Source organism: Dipodomys spectabilis, unplaced genomic scaffold, assembly GCF_019054845.1.
Source record: "Dipodomys spectabilis isolate Male_0828 unplaced genomic scaffold, ASM1905484v1 ptg000043l, whole genome shotgun sequence".
In the NCBI taxonomy this organism is placed as follows: Eukaryota; Metazoa; Chordata; class Mammalia; order Rodentia; family Heteromyidae; genus Dipodomys; species Dipodomys spectabilis.
Window position 1 is genome coordinate 15,702,953 of NW_024870720.1, and position 16,187 is coordinate 15,719,139.

Sequence of the window (16,187 nt, forward strand, 5' to 3'; positions counted from 1 at the left end):
AGAGAAAGGCCCAAACCACTCCTCTTCTTTGTCCTGCCCAACGTACAAGAAGCTTTGCTTTAAAAAGTGTGAAGCTGTAGCTGAATGTAAAGTCTTGACATTGGAAACCATGCCAGGAGCCACTCAGGAGAAACAACCCTTTATTAAAAAGTGAAGAAAAGCTTGTTTTCCTACCAGGTCTTTCCATCCTGAAACACCTCATTTTTCTGGAAGAAGCTGTGGACAGGGAGAGATGAGTAACTCTGCAGAGCCAATCCTACCTTGAGTTTAACAAAGTTTGGCAGAAGACCCTTATCCCAACCAGTTCCTTGGGCTTGGTTAAATGATGTCCCCAGGAACCACACACACAGCCTTCTATTCCACTATCATGAAAGTTGTGCAGAATGTCTTAGTGAAATGATAAGGACTGAAAAATGGTACCAGGCAGACAATTCTGATTTCTGGGAAAGAGGTGTAATTTATAAATAGAGTTGTCACAATTGATGATTTGGTTGGGAAAACAGTCAAGGCAGATCCTATCTCACTCCATATATGAAGATAAATCCCAAATAAGTTTAGATGCCATCAAAGAAGAAAATTTAGAGTAAAGAGTTATTGGAGAACATGTCTTAGGATAAAATAACTAAGGAGCCAATTTAAAACAAAAACAAATAAAATTTGACTAGACAAGCATTTGAAAGTCTGATATTTTTAAAAAATGAACACAAACAATAAGACTACTTCTTGATATCAATGATGTGTTACATAACAATGCTTTCTCAGTTCAGGAAAAGGTAATCACTAAACATTTTAATAATGGTTGTTGGGTCTAGGAGCTCATGCCTATAAATCCTACCTACCCAGGAGGCTGAGATCTAAGGCTCATGGTTTGAAGCTAATTCAGGCAGACAAATCTGTGAGATTCTTATCTCCAATTACCCACAACAAGCTAAAAGTAGAAGTGCAGTTCAAAGGGTAGAGCACCAACCTTAAACGAGAAAGCCAAGCAAGAGTGCAAGGCTCTGAGTTCAATTCTCAGTACTGGAACACAGAAAAAAAGTGTAATGGGTATGATATTTTAACTATGAAAGAGCATGAAACATTACCAGAGACAGTGTGTCTGCCCTGTGCCTCTCTGAGGTCTGGCTGTCTGTCTCAATCATCCCTTACCTCCTGAAGTTGAATCAGTATTCTCATAGACATGACCTTCCCTAGAAGACCACAGAATCTCCTGAATACCTTAATAGCACTTAGGATAGGACACAAACGTGTTTGTGTGTGAATTACTTGCATAATGGAAAAGAGCAAGAAGAAGTAATCTCAAACCAGAAATTATTCTCCTCAAAATAGTTTTGATAATGTTATTCTATCATCTATTTTACTATGAATATGTTTATTGGCTTATGAAGTATGTGAACAGTTTATGAAAATACTCTATAAGGATAAAAAAATAAGTAAAAAGGACAACCATATTACATCTATTCCCTCCTACTCCAGTTTAGTAATGAAAGAAGTGATGGGCAGATTAATACAACCTTGGAAAAGAGTTCTTTAAATTTTTTGTTTTTTTTTTAATAAAATGACATCAGTTGTTGCGAGCATTACAATCTTCGTTATGCTACATAATACTGATACAAATGTGAATAGTACAAAGTTCATTATATATAATATAAGGTTTTAATATATTACATTTGTTCTACATAACTGACTATAAATATATGTGCCATAGCATGTTTTATAGTCATTGTTTCCAGCGTTTCACACTATGGTACCAAACAAAAAAATACATTTCCTTTAAAAAAAAAAAAAGAAGGGTAAAAATCAGTAGAAAACAGCTTTACATGTTAAAAGTCTAAACAATACAATAGATGTTGTTACAATTTTGGCTATAAGGGAATCTGAAATCTGGCTAGTAGAGAGTAAACAAACCAAATCAGGTTATCTGGAGGGTAGAAGCCACAAACTAAAGTACTGATGAACTGGGTGTGAGAATGCTTGGGGATCATGGAAAGAAAAAAGAAAAAAAGATGAATTCTTCTTGAAACTTCACCCCATAGCTTAACTCTGAATCCACTGCGTTCAGTCTCAAACATCTCCCGTGGAGACAGATAAGTGGGTATTCACCCAGAAAACCCAAAAGTCGCTCTGTCCAGCCTGGACTCTTCAACACCACAGGGAACCTCAAGCCCAATGTCATTTCTTTGTGGTGTTCTGAATAAAGGATCAGCCTGGGAGACAAGGCAGCCAGAGCAACATCATTTCCTTCCTGGAGCTGGTCCAGGGGCCACGTAAGAGTCCGGAAGGAACTCTCATTAGGAGTCGGAAACAGCACAGGGACCTTGCCTTTAGCCCAACTGGGGAGAGCACGCAACCTTCTAAAAGCAGGATCTTCATCTGCAGCTTTTGTATTTCCTAACCATCTCCACCAGACCTAACACAATGCACAGCCAGGCTCCAGTGCTTTTGCCAAACGGGCTGGCGTCTACCTTACGATCAGTCCCAAACCACACTTTCAACAGAGCCTTTCAGGTGGACTCGGCCCTACAAATCCTGCCCATCTTTAACACCCAAAGCACTTCCACTGCCTGGTTTATCATTTCGTTTTAAAGAACTGTCCACTCCCTAGGGATGGCTATGGCTTGGGGACTGGGGGAACCGTTTCTTGACCATCTTTTGTTCTAACTCGGAGCAAGACCTGCCGCAGGGTGCCTTCTACATGGTTTTTCAATGAATCAAAGACAGAACAAGGTCAACTGTGGAAGGAGACACAAACACATTCTTGGGTCACAAGCATCTTCTCAGGAAGTGCTTAGAGGTATAGCTCCCCGACTGTCCAAGGTCCTTTTCCTATTCTTTTCTTTTCTTTTTTCCTGAAATGAAATTCAAATGTAGCTACTTCCTGGTGGTGGAAAGATCAGCACTTGAAAATCTGAGCAGCAGCACCTCGTGTGATTTTTCAGGAGTAAGGTATGTGTGTGATGGCTGCTTCATTTTAAGCAGGGGAGACACTCAGAGTGGTCCCCAGGTCAGACTGGAGGTTCTGGCCCGGGCTTCCAACTTGCACAGCAGACTCTACCAGCTTTAAAAGTTCGGCCTCCTCACTGGAGTACACAGTGGTGTCTGTGTCATCAGAGTGATACCCGGATTGGTAGCCACTTGTCTGGTTGGAGCCTTCCGATGCAACAGACTCCCTGCTTTTGCTGGGCATCAGTCCACTGTGGGAGAAACACAACCAAATGAGCTGGAGGACCGAAGACATTTCTTTGGCTTCTTACCCTAACCCCATTGCTGGCTTCATGTGGGCTGTAATCTCCCTGGAGACAACAGCTCTGCTCTCTCCCAGTTGTTAATCAGCATATCAAAATTTACGCAGACAAGGTCTATTTTCAGGTACGAGCATGAATTAGTAGTTGGAGATAAGTCCTCTTATTCAGGTCCAAGTCTTTCAAGCCTGGGGTGAGATGAAAGGCCAGTGCTGCTGAGCTATGCAGCGTCTCTGACCAATGGAACATTTTTATGGCCTTGCTGACTGACAAGTTTGTATACAATGATAGGAGCCAATAGGCCCCTTTCATGATATTAAAGAAAATCGGGGTGCTTTGAAAGCTCACTTGTGTTTCCTCCACTCCGTTGATTAGGAGACTACGGGGCATGCATAGTGTTAATAAAGTCCTTGAGCAACTTTCAGCTCGAATAGCTGGAAGCAGTGTGCAATCAAACCAGATATGTCAAAAACTGTTTTTTACCCATCAAAAGCACATTCCTGGGATGGACTGAGGACCCATCACTCAGCAACAGCCAGAGAATGTTTTCAGTGACAAAGTAATCGTGCCGAGGCTTACCCATGTCGGCCATGTTAATCTAAGACCTCAGTCTTTGCAATTTCTCTAAGGTTTCTTTTCTCCTTAATATATGTTTTATTCAAGTTATTCCTAGTAAAAAACTGACCAAAAAATCAGGATTACAGGCTCATGCCTGTAATCTTAGCTAGCAGGATGCCAAAATCTGAGGATCGTGGTTCAAAGCCAGCCCTAAGAGGAAAGTTCATGAGACTCTTAGCTCCAATTAGTCACCAAAAAGCCAGAGTGAAGCTATATTTTAAATGGTAAAGCACTAGCCTTGAGCAAAAGAGCCCAAGGATGGCATCCAAGCCTTGAGTTCAAGCTCTAGACCTCTCTCTCTTTCTTTCTCTTTCTCTCTTTCTCTTTCTCTTTCTCTCTCTCTCTCTCTCTCGCTCTCACACACACATACACACACACACACTCACACACATATGATTTTAATAACTCTGTGTTCCTCTATAGCTTAAAAGCCTTCTCAGAGAACTGGAAATAGGTATTCTTTTAATCCAACCTCATAAAAGTTGTTTAAAAATGTCTTTTTTTTCTTTTCTTTCCTTTTTTTTGCCAGTCATGGGGCTTGAACTCTGGGCCTGGGCGCTGTCCCTCAGCTCTTCAGCTCAAGGCTAGCACTCTACCACTTGAGCCACAGTGCCACTTCCAGTTTTCTGAGTGGTTTATTGGAGATAAGAGCCTCACGGCCTTTGCTGTCTGGGCTGGCTTTGAACTGCGATCCTCAGATCTCTGCTTCCTGAGTAGCCAAGATTACAGGCGGGAGCCACCAGCACCTGGATAAAAGTGTCCTAAACAGTGGTTTGACAACTGACACTTAGTAGTTACAAAATAAACATGTTTTGAATAGATAATGAACCATCTGAGTGGTTTTCAAATTTTCTTGTCAAGCCTTAAAAAAATAAAATCACATAATAGCACACTATTCTTGTTGCTATTATTATCACATAAGCATAAGCATCACTCAAAAACCCATGGATATTCATTCCCATTTCTTATAACAACTACATTACAGATTGAAAAAAATCTTTTCTATTCTTGCCAAAAAGAAATCCTCTTGCAAATATATAACAAGTTTTACCCTATACCTATTACGATTTTTCTTTGTGAGCTGGTCCTGAGGCTTGAACTCGGCCTTATGTTCTTGCTTAGTTCCTTCTCCCTACCCACTTACAGACTCAAGGTTGGTTCTCTACCACTTGAGTCAGACCTCCACGTCTAGTTTTTTGCTGGCTAATTGGAACTAAGTATCTCATGAACTTTTCTGCCTAGGCTGACTTTGAATCACGATCCTTAGATCTCAGCTTCCTGAATTGCTAAGATTACAGATGTGAGCCACTAGTGCCCACCCCTATTGTTCTTATATAGAAATGTTCAGTATTTTTTGTGTTAAAATAATGTGCACCTTTTAAAAGCAAAAGACAATTTTTGTTGCCCCATGCAGGGGAGGTTCCATTCAAAACCTTTTTTTTGTCTGGTTCTGGGCCTTGAACTCAGGGTCTGGGCACTGTCCCTGAGCTTCTTTTGCTTAAGGATAACACTCTACCACTTGAGCCACAGCACCACTTCTGGATTTTTCTGTTTATATGGTACTGAGGAATCGAACCCAGGGTTTCATGCATGCTAGGCAAGCACTCTACCACTAAGCCATATTCCCAGCCCCTCAAAAACAAATTCAACTTTCTGCATGATCAAATACTTAATGATTTAAACAATGACATTTAAAGTTTTAAGTAAATAAACCTATATCTATTTATATGCCATACTTCTTAGGGCAGATGCATCCATTTGTGTACTGGTTTGAAAATTTTTCTGAGTCCACAGAGATATTACTAATCAATCATCTTGGTAATGAGTTCTATAATACCAGAGCCATAGAAACATGGTAATAATAAATTCATTCAGAAATTCCCTAGTAGTCATGAATCTGTTCATAGAAATTGACTAAATCCTCAAATTTACTGTAGAATTTTTTTACATTTGTCATTTCACTGATTCAGCCCTTTATTGGGTTGCTAATTTAAGGTTGCTAATTTCACCAGCCATCAAACATGAAAAGTAAAACTGAACTTACATTAAAAGTCCTAAGTTCCTTCCTAAAGGTCCTATGAAAAATTGTCCTCCCCCCCCATACACACATACACAAATCTTACCCAAAAGATGGAGCTAATTTGGTTCTGTCTTCCAAAGTTTTCAGTTCTTCTGATGCAAGAACCATGCCACTGTCTGTCTGGTTGTCCTTTTAAAGAGATAGTGAGATGTCGCCATTGATTGAGAGTATGCACTGAGCAGTTATTTAATTAAACTCATTTCTTAGCCCATTTAGCAGATAATACAGGCCAACTTCCTACCAAGAAAGGTAAAGCTATCAGAGATAGAAATTGTATATGCCATAAAAGGAAACAACTGTTTCCTAGAAGTAGAGTGAGACCAAGGAGAAGAGAAAACATAGAAAGTAACTCAGGATGCCAGCATCTAGCCTTCTCTTTACTATGCTGCCAATTAGTGAGATTGGATATGATGCTAAACTCTACTGAACTTTGGACCAGGCACTTTTCTTATGGAAAACCCAAAGTTCCTTCTCCATAATGTCTCCACGATGCACGTAGTCTCAAGGATAGCATTATAATGAAGCTCCAAGACTCAAATGCTTAGGCTAATATTTATCCAGATAGTGTTTCATCCTTAGTATTATTTCTAAGACTATTTTTAAAAGATGTACTTACATCTGGGATTACTTTGACTTCTGGTTCTTCCAGTGGGATATCTTCAAATGTTTTTACGCTCACTGGCCGGCTCTTTCGCTTACTGTTCTGCAGATACTGACTGCGAAAGAACAAATATTTATATTTGAGTGGTGGTATATTTGGTTGCAGATACCGCAAATGATACCTAAGTTCATTATCTTTCAACCACAAGTTTAATAACAACCTTCAAAATATCCTCTGGAAAAAGAAAAATAACTTTTAAAAACATCTTTCTTTGCTAAGCACATACTGAAGGCTTAATTTCCTGTAAAAGTCCATTTGAAAGTATAATATAACTCAGAAGACTCTGTTCCTTTGAATTGTGCTTCTGAGGTCCAGTGTTGGACTAGAGACAACAGCAGACTAAGCAATCAACCGCCTTCAGCCTGGCCTCCCACTGCAGGCCATTCCTTCTCTGTGCTCTGGACATATTACCAGGTGGTTCACATCTTTCCAGCCATCCCCAAAGAAAGTTGCTCTGGAAAATAAATGCTCACGGAACAATCTGGGCAGAGGAAACATCACAGGTCTTCCTAAAGGTCACATAGTCAGCCATGATCTAAAGACAGCTTCTTCCTTCCACATGTAGTCTAAGTGCAGAAAGTAGGGTGGACTGAGTCTCACTCACCCCTATTTTTAGCTCCCTTAGTTGCCTATCTGAATCAGGAAATAGAAATGGCTTAAGAGTATCAAAAAAAGAGTTTCAAGATAGCTTGTGTGTTTCTGACAACACTGATACCCAAGGATGTTAGGTACACTGATTACACAAACTTGAGAGAAAGTCATGAATAGTTCTATGCCTCAGTTGCCCCCTCCCTTTAAAAATAAAAGGTACTGGTAAGTCCTATCAATGTACATTAGAGGCACTTACGCAAATATCATGAGTCCTAGCTTTATATAATCAATACACACTAATAAATATCAAATCATTTTTAACACTGGTAAAAGCTACCTCTCCCTAGTTTACAAGGAAATCATGGCAAACCCTGGAACTGGTGTCTTTACCAAGAGCAATGTTCTGTCAATCAAAGCTTGTTTTTCCACTCTTGAATTTCAAAGAGTATCCATTTCCTTCAGGGGTTCAAATAATGAGATGTGTCAAGCAATGCATCACCTATTCCCTGGAGGTTATGCCTTCCCTGGCTGTCACTCGGCCTTCAGGGAGACCTGTAACCCTATCAAAAACTGTGGGAGGCAAGTGGAGATAAGGGAAGTCCTCATAGGAAAGGCCCACAGAGATAGTAAACACATTCTTTACTTTTATCCCAGTGGACTTTCCAGGCAAGCAGCTTTCTGAAGCAAGTTGCAAACATCTCAGCCAAAGGAGAAGAATGGAAGCTGAAGGTCTCTTCCCGAAAGAGTTAATTCCTCATTGCCCAGTGGTAAGAATGAGATTTATGGGAAACATCCTCACTCAGGAGTCCCCACAAGAGAGAGGACATAAAATGCAGGGAACAAGACAAGTAAATCCAGTCCCTAGAAGTAGTGTGTGTCAAAAACTGCTGGTGGTATGGTCAGTCCTTCATTCACTCATTCAGGAAGCCCTTCCTGAGACTCTGCGAAGCACTGTGCTGAATGCTTCTCCAAGCCTCATCTCTTGGACTATTCACCCCAAGCCTCATCTCTTGGACTATTCACAGTGGCCCATTCAGGGGAAGGGTGTATTATCAGACCAACTTTTCAGAAGAGGAAATTGAGGCACCGAACAGTGAAATTGTTTGTCTACAATCACACAGCTAGAATTTGGGATTGTTACACGGAGGGCAATGGGAATCCATGGGAGACCTGTCATTGACAAAGTAAGGTAAGATTGATTCTGGGCCAGGTACCATGGCTCACACCTATAATCCCAGCTACTTAGGGTGGAGGTTGTGAAGAGAAGAAGATCCAAATCTGAGGGAAAGCCAGACAAAAGCATGAGACCCTGTATAAAAAACATACTAAAGCAAAAGGCCTAGAAGCATGGCCCAAGAGATAGAGAGAAAGCCTGTTTAATAAGAGTGAGGCCTTGAGTTGAAATCCCAATACTACAGAGAAAGAGGAAGGGGGAGGGAGAGAGACAGAGAGAGAGAGACAGAGATTGAGACAGAGAAAAAAGAAAACTGATTCTGGATTGAGAAGGGTAAGCCCAGAGGCAGGGAGACCAAGGAGGAAGTAGGAAATATTACATTTATGAAAGAAGGGCAGCTTAATTAAATAAAAGAAATAGTTTCAGGGGGCTGGGAAGGTAGCTCAGTGTTACAATGCTTGCTCTGCATGCATGAGCCCCTGGGTTTGATTCCTCAGCACCACATAAACAGAAAAGGCCAGAAGTGGCTCAAGTGGTAGAGCACTAGCCTTGCGCTGAAGAGCTGAGGGACAGCGCCCAGGCCCAAGGTTCAGGCCCCATGACCAACAACAACCAAACAAACAAAAAAGTAGTTTCAGACATCTAGGTACAGAACCCAGCAGAGTCCGTGGGTTTGGGCAGTAATGAAGCTGCCTTAGAAAGAACAACTCTTTGAATTCTAAGCCCAGTAATTAAAAAAAAAAACAACAGGCACAGTCCCTCACAGCTGACAAGTCATTTTCACAGATATTGTTGCATCTGCTCCTTACAAGACTACAAAACAGATCTTCTTATTTCCCATTTGGAAATGAGGAATCTAAGACTGTGTGTGTGTTGCGGGGGTGGAGGAGGTGGCTAAGAAAGGGGAGAAGTGCGGCTCAAAGGCAGGTTTACAGACTCTTAGAGCCCATGTGGGGTTTTCTTCCCTGACTCCACTCCCTTGGAAGAGTATCAGGAAGGAAAGAAGTGAGCAGCAGGCAGGATTGCTCCAGGCTCTGTTGAGCTCATAGGAAGCGCACAGTGCTCTCCTCATTCCCACGGGTGTACTGACCATGTGGCGGGCAGGGTGGAGAAAGGATAGTCCTCTTTCAAACCAACTAATAGGAGATCCAAATTCATGGTCATCTATCCATCAGGCTGTCCCAGGCATCCTTTACCATGGGTATTTAATCATCACTAGCAATTTACCAAAATGAGGAAAACTTATATATCAGGGGCTTTGCTTTCTCTGGAAGAAAAAAAAATGCCAAGGAATCTTTGATAAGGTGCACAGAGTGGGAGGCAACACTCCCCAGAGGAAATGACAGAGCAACCGCAGATGGTCCCCAAGCTGCCCTTGATGAGAGATGAGTCCAAAGAGTATATACTTTGTTGCAGGAAGCATGCAAACTTGGGGCCAGCGTTGACCCACAGGGGAAATTAGAAACAAAGCTAAGTCTAGACATAGTGGTCCTTCTCCTCCACCCCCTCACACACACACAGACACTTCTCAGCCTCTTCTCTAAATAAATAGTGAACAAATATGTTAAAAATAGTTTTAAGGGACAACAAATCATGAAGTTGGCTCCCACCATCATGTTTTTGTCCAGCTCTAGTTATAATACGATGGAGTTGAGAATTAGGAGAAAGCAAGCGAGAAAGCCTCAGCTTTCCTACTTGGCTGGAAATGTGAGGGGATAGAACAAGGCCTCAGAGAGTCCCACAGGCTCTTTCCATTCTCCCCAGAGAAACTGAACCTCTTGAGAACCCCACAACGAAGCACACAGTGTATAGATGCCACACTACAGCATTTCCTATAACACAGATGATTTCAAGGCAATCAGGAGAAAAGAAGCAGGGAGTTGGGGCAGGGAGAAGGAGGATAAAAAATTCTAATCTAATTTTTTTCTACTTATGGGTAGCTAAAAGAGGAAATAGACTAGAAAGATCAACTCAGAACTCACAGACAGAAAACCAGAGCTAGGCCAGAGCTGGAAACATGGTGTCACATTTGTCCACGTTTCTGGGGATAAATGCTAACAGTCCCTTTTTAGACCCATTATCACTCTGGCACTTCCATTATGCAAACAGGATTTCATCTCCTGCTCAACACCATCTGAAAAAGCACCCAACATACCAAGAGGCTCCAAGTGGGAGCTTCACACAACTTGGTCACAAAACATAGGGAATATCATACACCACCGAACATCTCTCTGATTAAGGAGTAGGTAATACTATCATGGTAGGACACAGAAAGCCAGAGGAAACTGAACTTGGATTCTGTAAACATGGGAATCCCATGTCGTGATTCTTGCTATCCCAGACCCCTCCTGGGACCAGGGGAAAATATCACTGAGTTAGACAATAAAGAACCTGAGTTGATCTCAGGGTTGTGACTGTAAACAACTCACTAAATAGCTATTCTTTATTAAGTGCTTTCAAGTGCCAGACACTAAGAAACGCATTATGTTATGCATTTCTCCAAACAAGCTTTTGCAAAGAGCACCCGTGGCCTTACCTCATTTCACAGATAAAGAAACTGAGGGAAAAGTTAGATGGCTTTTGACACACCACAAAGTAGTGAAAAGGTAGGACTAGAGATCTCACCCAGATGTACTTGCCTCTAATGTCTAGCTCTTTAATCATACTATTGTGTGGTTCCCAGGTAATTGAGCTGAGCCTGGGGTTCAACATCTGCATCCAAAATGGATCGTAATTTTTAAAAGTTCTCATGTGTGCAAAATCTGGTAATATATGGAAAACTTCTTTGAAAGATGCCAAATGCTCTTGATATAAATGGAATGGTTATCTGGGCACCAATGGCTCACTCCTGTAATCCTAACTACTCGGCAGGTTGAGATCTAGGGATCATGGTTTGAAGCCAACCTAGGCACAAAAGTCTGTGAGACTCTTATCTCCAAGTAACCACTACAAAGCCAGAAATGGAGGTGTTGCTCAAATAGTATAGTGCTAGTCTTGAGTGAAAAAACAAAGAGCTAGACCCTATATCAATAAGCATGCATACGTGCGTGCATGCGCACGCACGCACACACACACACACACACACACACACACACCAGAATGGACAACTCACTTGTTGGTATCTAACCTTTCTAAGCTTTCTCTCTTCTCCTTCCTCACAGTTCCTACTGCCCTGCAGGATTCATGGGACAAACTATCTGTCCCTAGTGCTGCCTCCTCAGCCTCTGTGTTGTGACAACCATGCCAAGGGCTTTACACAAAAGCAAGCTCTTTGCTCCTCTCTGTAGTCTCAGGACATTCAGAAGGCCAGTCTGGACCCATACTATTAACCACTAGGACAACACCCATAGCAAAGTGAAGCAGTCCCAGGCTTAAGAAAATCAATTTTAATAATCTATTGTAGAAAACCTTATCAACTCTTTTCTAATGCCCAGGTGCCTGGTAGGGGGAGGTGGGAGAAAAAGAGAAAGCTGTCTGCACAATCCTTTGCAAACCAGGACAGGACTGTTGTACAAATGTTTGAAATAAGCCCAGACGTCCCGTTATGCAAATAAATCCGACTGGAGAGAGGATGTAGCGTCCACTCTAATTCAGAACACTGCACCATAGCGTGATGTTTCTTTGTCAGAGAGCCATAAGTGTGTTCTCATATATGTACAGAACTCTTCTTTTCTGAATCTTTCCTAAGCCATTTAATTCACATTAATAAAAGCATACATGGGGATAATTTTAATACAGATGCCTTGGTGAAATTGCCTTCTTTTTGTGGAGATTAACGAACTGTGGCATTCTAGCTATTTACAGCTGTGGGGCTTGGGATTCCTAAAGGCAGAGCTGTGGCAGCAACATGGGTCACAGATGGGAGGCGGCTCACCTACCCAGACCTTCTTCAGGGAACACTCCAGTTAAAAGAGTATCAGGACTTGAATTACAGGGAAGTGGAGCACAGCAGCCTTATAAAATATCTTCCTTCCCCCTCCCCAGATGGCCTTGATGTCCCCCCTGAAGGGATGTTGGCCATTTACACTACCTGATTCCTGCTGTGTTATCATAATGGAATTTGGGGTCGCACACTTCCTCTTCCTCCATACAGGAAACAGGTGAGGTAGGCAGAGAGAGTCCAGAATCCTCTTCCATGCTCAGAGTCTCTGATATTGGAAGAACAATGTAGTCTTTGCCATCCTGAAACAATAAACACCCAGCGCCATTGTTACGGCTTCAGCCCTTCAAGGGCCTTCTCGTGAAAACAAAGGGCCTGGAAGCTATTGGCTAGGGGTGCCTTATTTCCTATATCTGAATGGGAGTCTTTGAGTTAGTGTTAAAACACTGACAAAAGCAAAAGGGCACTTGCCAGGCCTGTGTCTATGAAGGTATATCAAAGGCACTAAATAAAAACAAGATGGGTAAAAGGACCACAGAGAATGGTAGTGACCAACAAGACAACCCAAGCTATGGTAACAGAGATAATGACAAAACACACAGAGCTATGCAGAGCTGAGCAATTGTTTCTCCACCCACTCCTCTCTACACACACCAGCTTCTCCAGAGCCTAGCATACATTTTAACCTCTACATTCCAAGGCAATAGAAAAATGGACCATATTCTAAAAAGGAAAGCACTACAAATGGGTAGGAGAATGGCTACTGAGGAAAAAAAAGTAGCACATTTTAATGTTATTTCTCAAAAGAAAGGGTAATCGGATATATTAAAATGTTTGGAAGTTTTTAATGGATGAAAACAGATTTGACCCATTGTCCTCTAGCTGTTCAAAAGAAAAGAAAGAGGATATTGGCTTCTGTTTGTAGTAAGAGCTGTTGATTGGAGATGAACTAACTTTCTAAAAGTTTCTAAAAGGCCATAAGTCTAACATCATACAGTTGAAGCATGAGAGAAGGTCTGGGACTTTACCAGTGGGGGACAAAGAAATCTATCATCCACACTTTGGATGTATTTTTGCCTGTAAAATTTATTTAAAATTATTGAAAATTCATTCCATCATTGACATTCTAAAGTTCAACCCATTTTTTTGTAAAGTTAGAACAGCATTTGGAGATATAACAAAAGATAAGTAGTTGGAATAAAAGTTATTTGTTCCTAGGCTATGGATTAGGGGCTCACTCTCTAAAAGGATAATTACAGCTTTTAAAAAGCACTATTACTCAGATTTGGAAGAACAAAACTCCTTCTTCAGTGGCTAAGAAGATGTAGCATGGAGCTATGAGGAGGTTTAGACAGAAGCAAAATCCTTACAATGAAGTTATTTTTGTAGAAGCTTCTCAAACAGAGGTTTACAAACCTGCTGAGCATTTGCTTGTAGGAGATTTCCCAAATGTTCCACCAGTTCTGAAAATGTGGGTCTTTGATTGGGCTCTTCATGCCAGCAATCAAGCATGGTCTGGTACCTAAAGAAGCAAAGTAGAGATTGCATCAACTGCCTCTTTTCTTCAGGATCTGATGCTCAAATAAGCTCTTGAATGGCAAGGATTTAGCGAGAGTCCATCCTGAGCTGAGATGCTAAATAGAGATGCAAAACTGTGTAAGATACTCAGAGGTCCCTATGTGTATAGAAAAGAAAATATCACACACACACACACACACACACACACACACACACACACACACACACAAGAATGTAATAAAAACTATTTGGCATGGCTAATAAAGTACTCAGATTTCAAGAAGCAGTGGCTGTTCCAAGACCTCAGTGGCTTGAGATTATTAAGAAAGGTTCCAAGGGAAAAGAAGGACACAAACTAGACTATGAAGGAGATCTGTATAAAGAAAATTCCTCTAGGCATAAAAAAATTTGGAAGCAAAGAGAGAAAACAAGAACTAAGTGATGTTTTTTAAAGTCTTACATTTCTGGTGTGGTGTAGTCAGGAGCCCTCATTCTAGTCCCTTCTTTCAATCGTCGACAAAATTCTTCATCAATCTTTACCCCAGGATATGGAGAAGCACCTAGAGCAAATCAAGAAAGAGGGCTTATGTGGTTTGTTTTTCTCTTCTATAAAGCCCTGAATTCGATTCTTGAATAGCCTCATCATCTATGTACTATATCTTCTGTGTTTTTACTTGTAGATTTTGAAATCCAAACCTTTCAAGAAATTTCACTTGATAGAAGTAAAAAGACAACAGAGGAAAAGATGTATTAGGATCATGAACCTCTATCATCTTAGGCAAAGTCTGGACAGAGAGACAAAGAGACTTACCTAAGGAAAATATTTCCCAGAGCAAAACACCAAAGGACCACACATCACTCTGAATTGTGTACACTCGGTCAAAGATGGTTTCCGGGGCCATCCATTTCAAAGGCAAACGGGCCTGGGAGGATGACAGACAACAATCAGAACCCAAATTAGCAAAGAAAAAAATTTTTTCTTTGCCCCTCAACACATGTTCTTCAATCTGCTATGAAAAGTTCCAATTCTTCAATTTAATAGGTTACAGTGTTCATCTTAGAAACTTACATCTCCTTTTCTCACATAATCTGGGTCTTTATAAATATCCCGAGCCAGGCCAAAGTCACAGATTTTAACCACATTCTTCTCCGACAAGAGGATGTTTCGTGCTGCCAGGTCTCTGTGGATGCACTACCGAAACAACAATATGTGTATTAGGTCCCTACACAGCTGATCGCTTTTACATCTGTTGTGATCTCATGCTTCAGAAAAAAATCCCACATCACAGAAGCAACTGATTAACAAGTATCTTTCATCAACACTTCAGGAAAAATGTCCGTGAGCTTTGTGGAGACACACATCTGCTTATTTCATAAAGAGCCCCAGCCTTTTCAGTTAAATGATTAAGTCAGGGTATGATGATGGTGTCATATTTTACAATGTGTTTCTGATCACATCCACACATCCCTTTTATCTGGCACCAAATTTGGTTTAAAAAAATACCGTTATTTTAAGGAGTCCCCAGAATGGAGTTCTCTTGAGTGAATGCACAGAAATTAGAAACAAGGTGCTCTCCTTGGCTGCGGATCTTTTTTATACTTTCCTAATCCATTGGAAACTGGAAGTGGGCTGGCTATGATGGTGGTTCCCAGAGCAGCTCACACTATTTCCAAAGTGTTAGTTATTACCATAAAGGCCTTGGAAGGCAATGCCAGCCTAACACACATCGAGCTGGTTCTCTAGCACAGTAGAAGGTAAAATGGAATTCACCTTAGCTTTAAACCTTCTCTTCAACTCCTCAAGTTCTTTCTCTCTGTCTTCTAAGTCCATCTAACTTCATCTACTAAGCAGCTATCATAATTACGACCAAAATCCTCATTGAAGCACCACAGATAAATCTGTGAGAATAAGAGTCTCATAGAGCATGGGGAATGAATAAAAACTTGATACATTTTAGATGAGACTCTGTGTGAGTGCAGAGATTATCATGGAGGGCAGGCATTTTCCTGACCCCATCCAACCACCTGACACCCCAGTCTGCAGAGTACTCCCTTATGGATGAAACATACTCAGAAGAACATTGACTAGTATGATTAACCAAAATTAGCAGGTCCATGTAACATACAGTACTTCTATTTTCCCTTGTACTGAAGAGCTTTTCTTTCTTAATCTGACAACTAGGTAGCATTTGAGAAATCACCTGGTAGATACAAGAAAAACTTAAGGGTTCCCAGCTTCTAACCACCATCCCAATCCCTTCCTAGACTCCAAAAGGAATCCTATTCAATGATGAGTTCTGGCCTTAAAATAATAATGATGATGGTGATACCAACAACAACAAAATCAAATAGCTAGAGATTTCATTGTAATTCATAACTAAAAAAACATTTAAGTGTCCCTTTTCCTAATAGGCTGCTACACA

At 41.1% G+C, this 16,187-nt stretch overlaps 1 protein-coding gene across 2 annotated transcripts in view; it reads right to left on the reverse strand.

The window, feature by feature from the left end:
- Positions 1-1,353: 1,353 nt before the first annotated feature.
- The window catches only part of Kdr (kinase insert domain receptor), a 45,518-nt gene continuing 30,684 nt past the window's right edge, over positions 1,354-16,187 (reverse strand). The window contains exons 23-31 of one of the 2 annotated variants that reach the window (XM_042678072.1): positions 14,834-14,956; positions 14,576-14,687; positions 14,225-14,324; positions 13,663-13,768; positions 12,397-12,548; positions 6,557-6,656; positions 5,984-6,069; positions 2,960-3,194; positions 1,354-2,928 (exon numbers count right to left, since the gene is read on the reverse strand). In XM_042678072.1, the coding sequence (XP_042534006.1) occupies positions 2,972-3,194; positions 5,984-6,069; positions 6,557-6,656; positions 12,397-12,548; positions 13,663-13,768; positions 14,225-14,324; positions 14,576-14,687; positions 14,834-14,956 (1,002 nt within the window). In that variant the 3' untranslated portion in view covers positions 1,354-2,928; positions 2,960-2,971. Of the gene's footprint in view, positions 3,195-5,983; positions 6,070-6,556; positions 6,657-12,396; positions 12,549-13,662; positions 13,769-14,224; positions 14,325-14,575; positions 14,688-14,833; positions 14,957-16,187 lie in introns of both variants that reach the window. The other variant, XM_042678071.1, reaches the window with a different exon arrangement.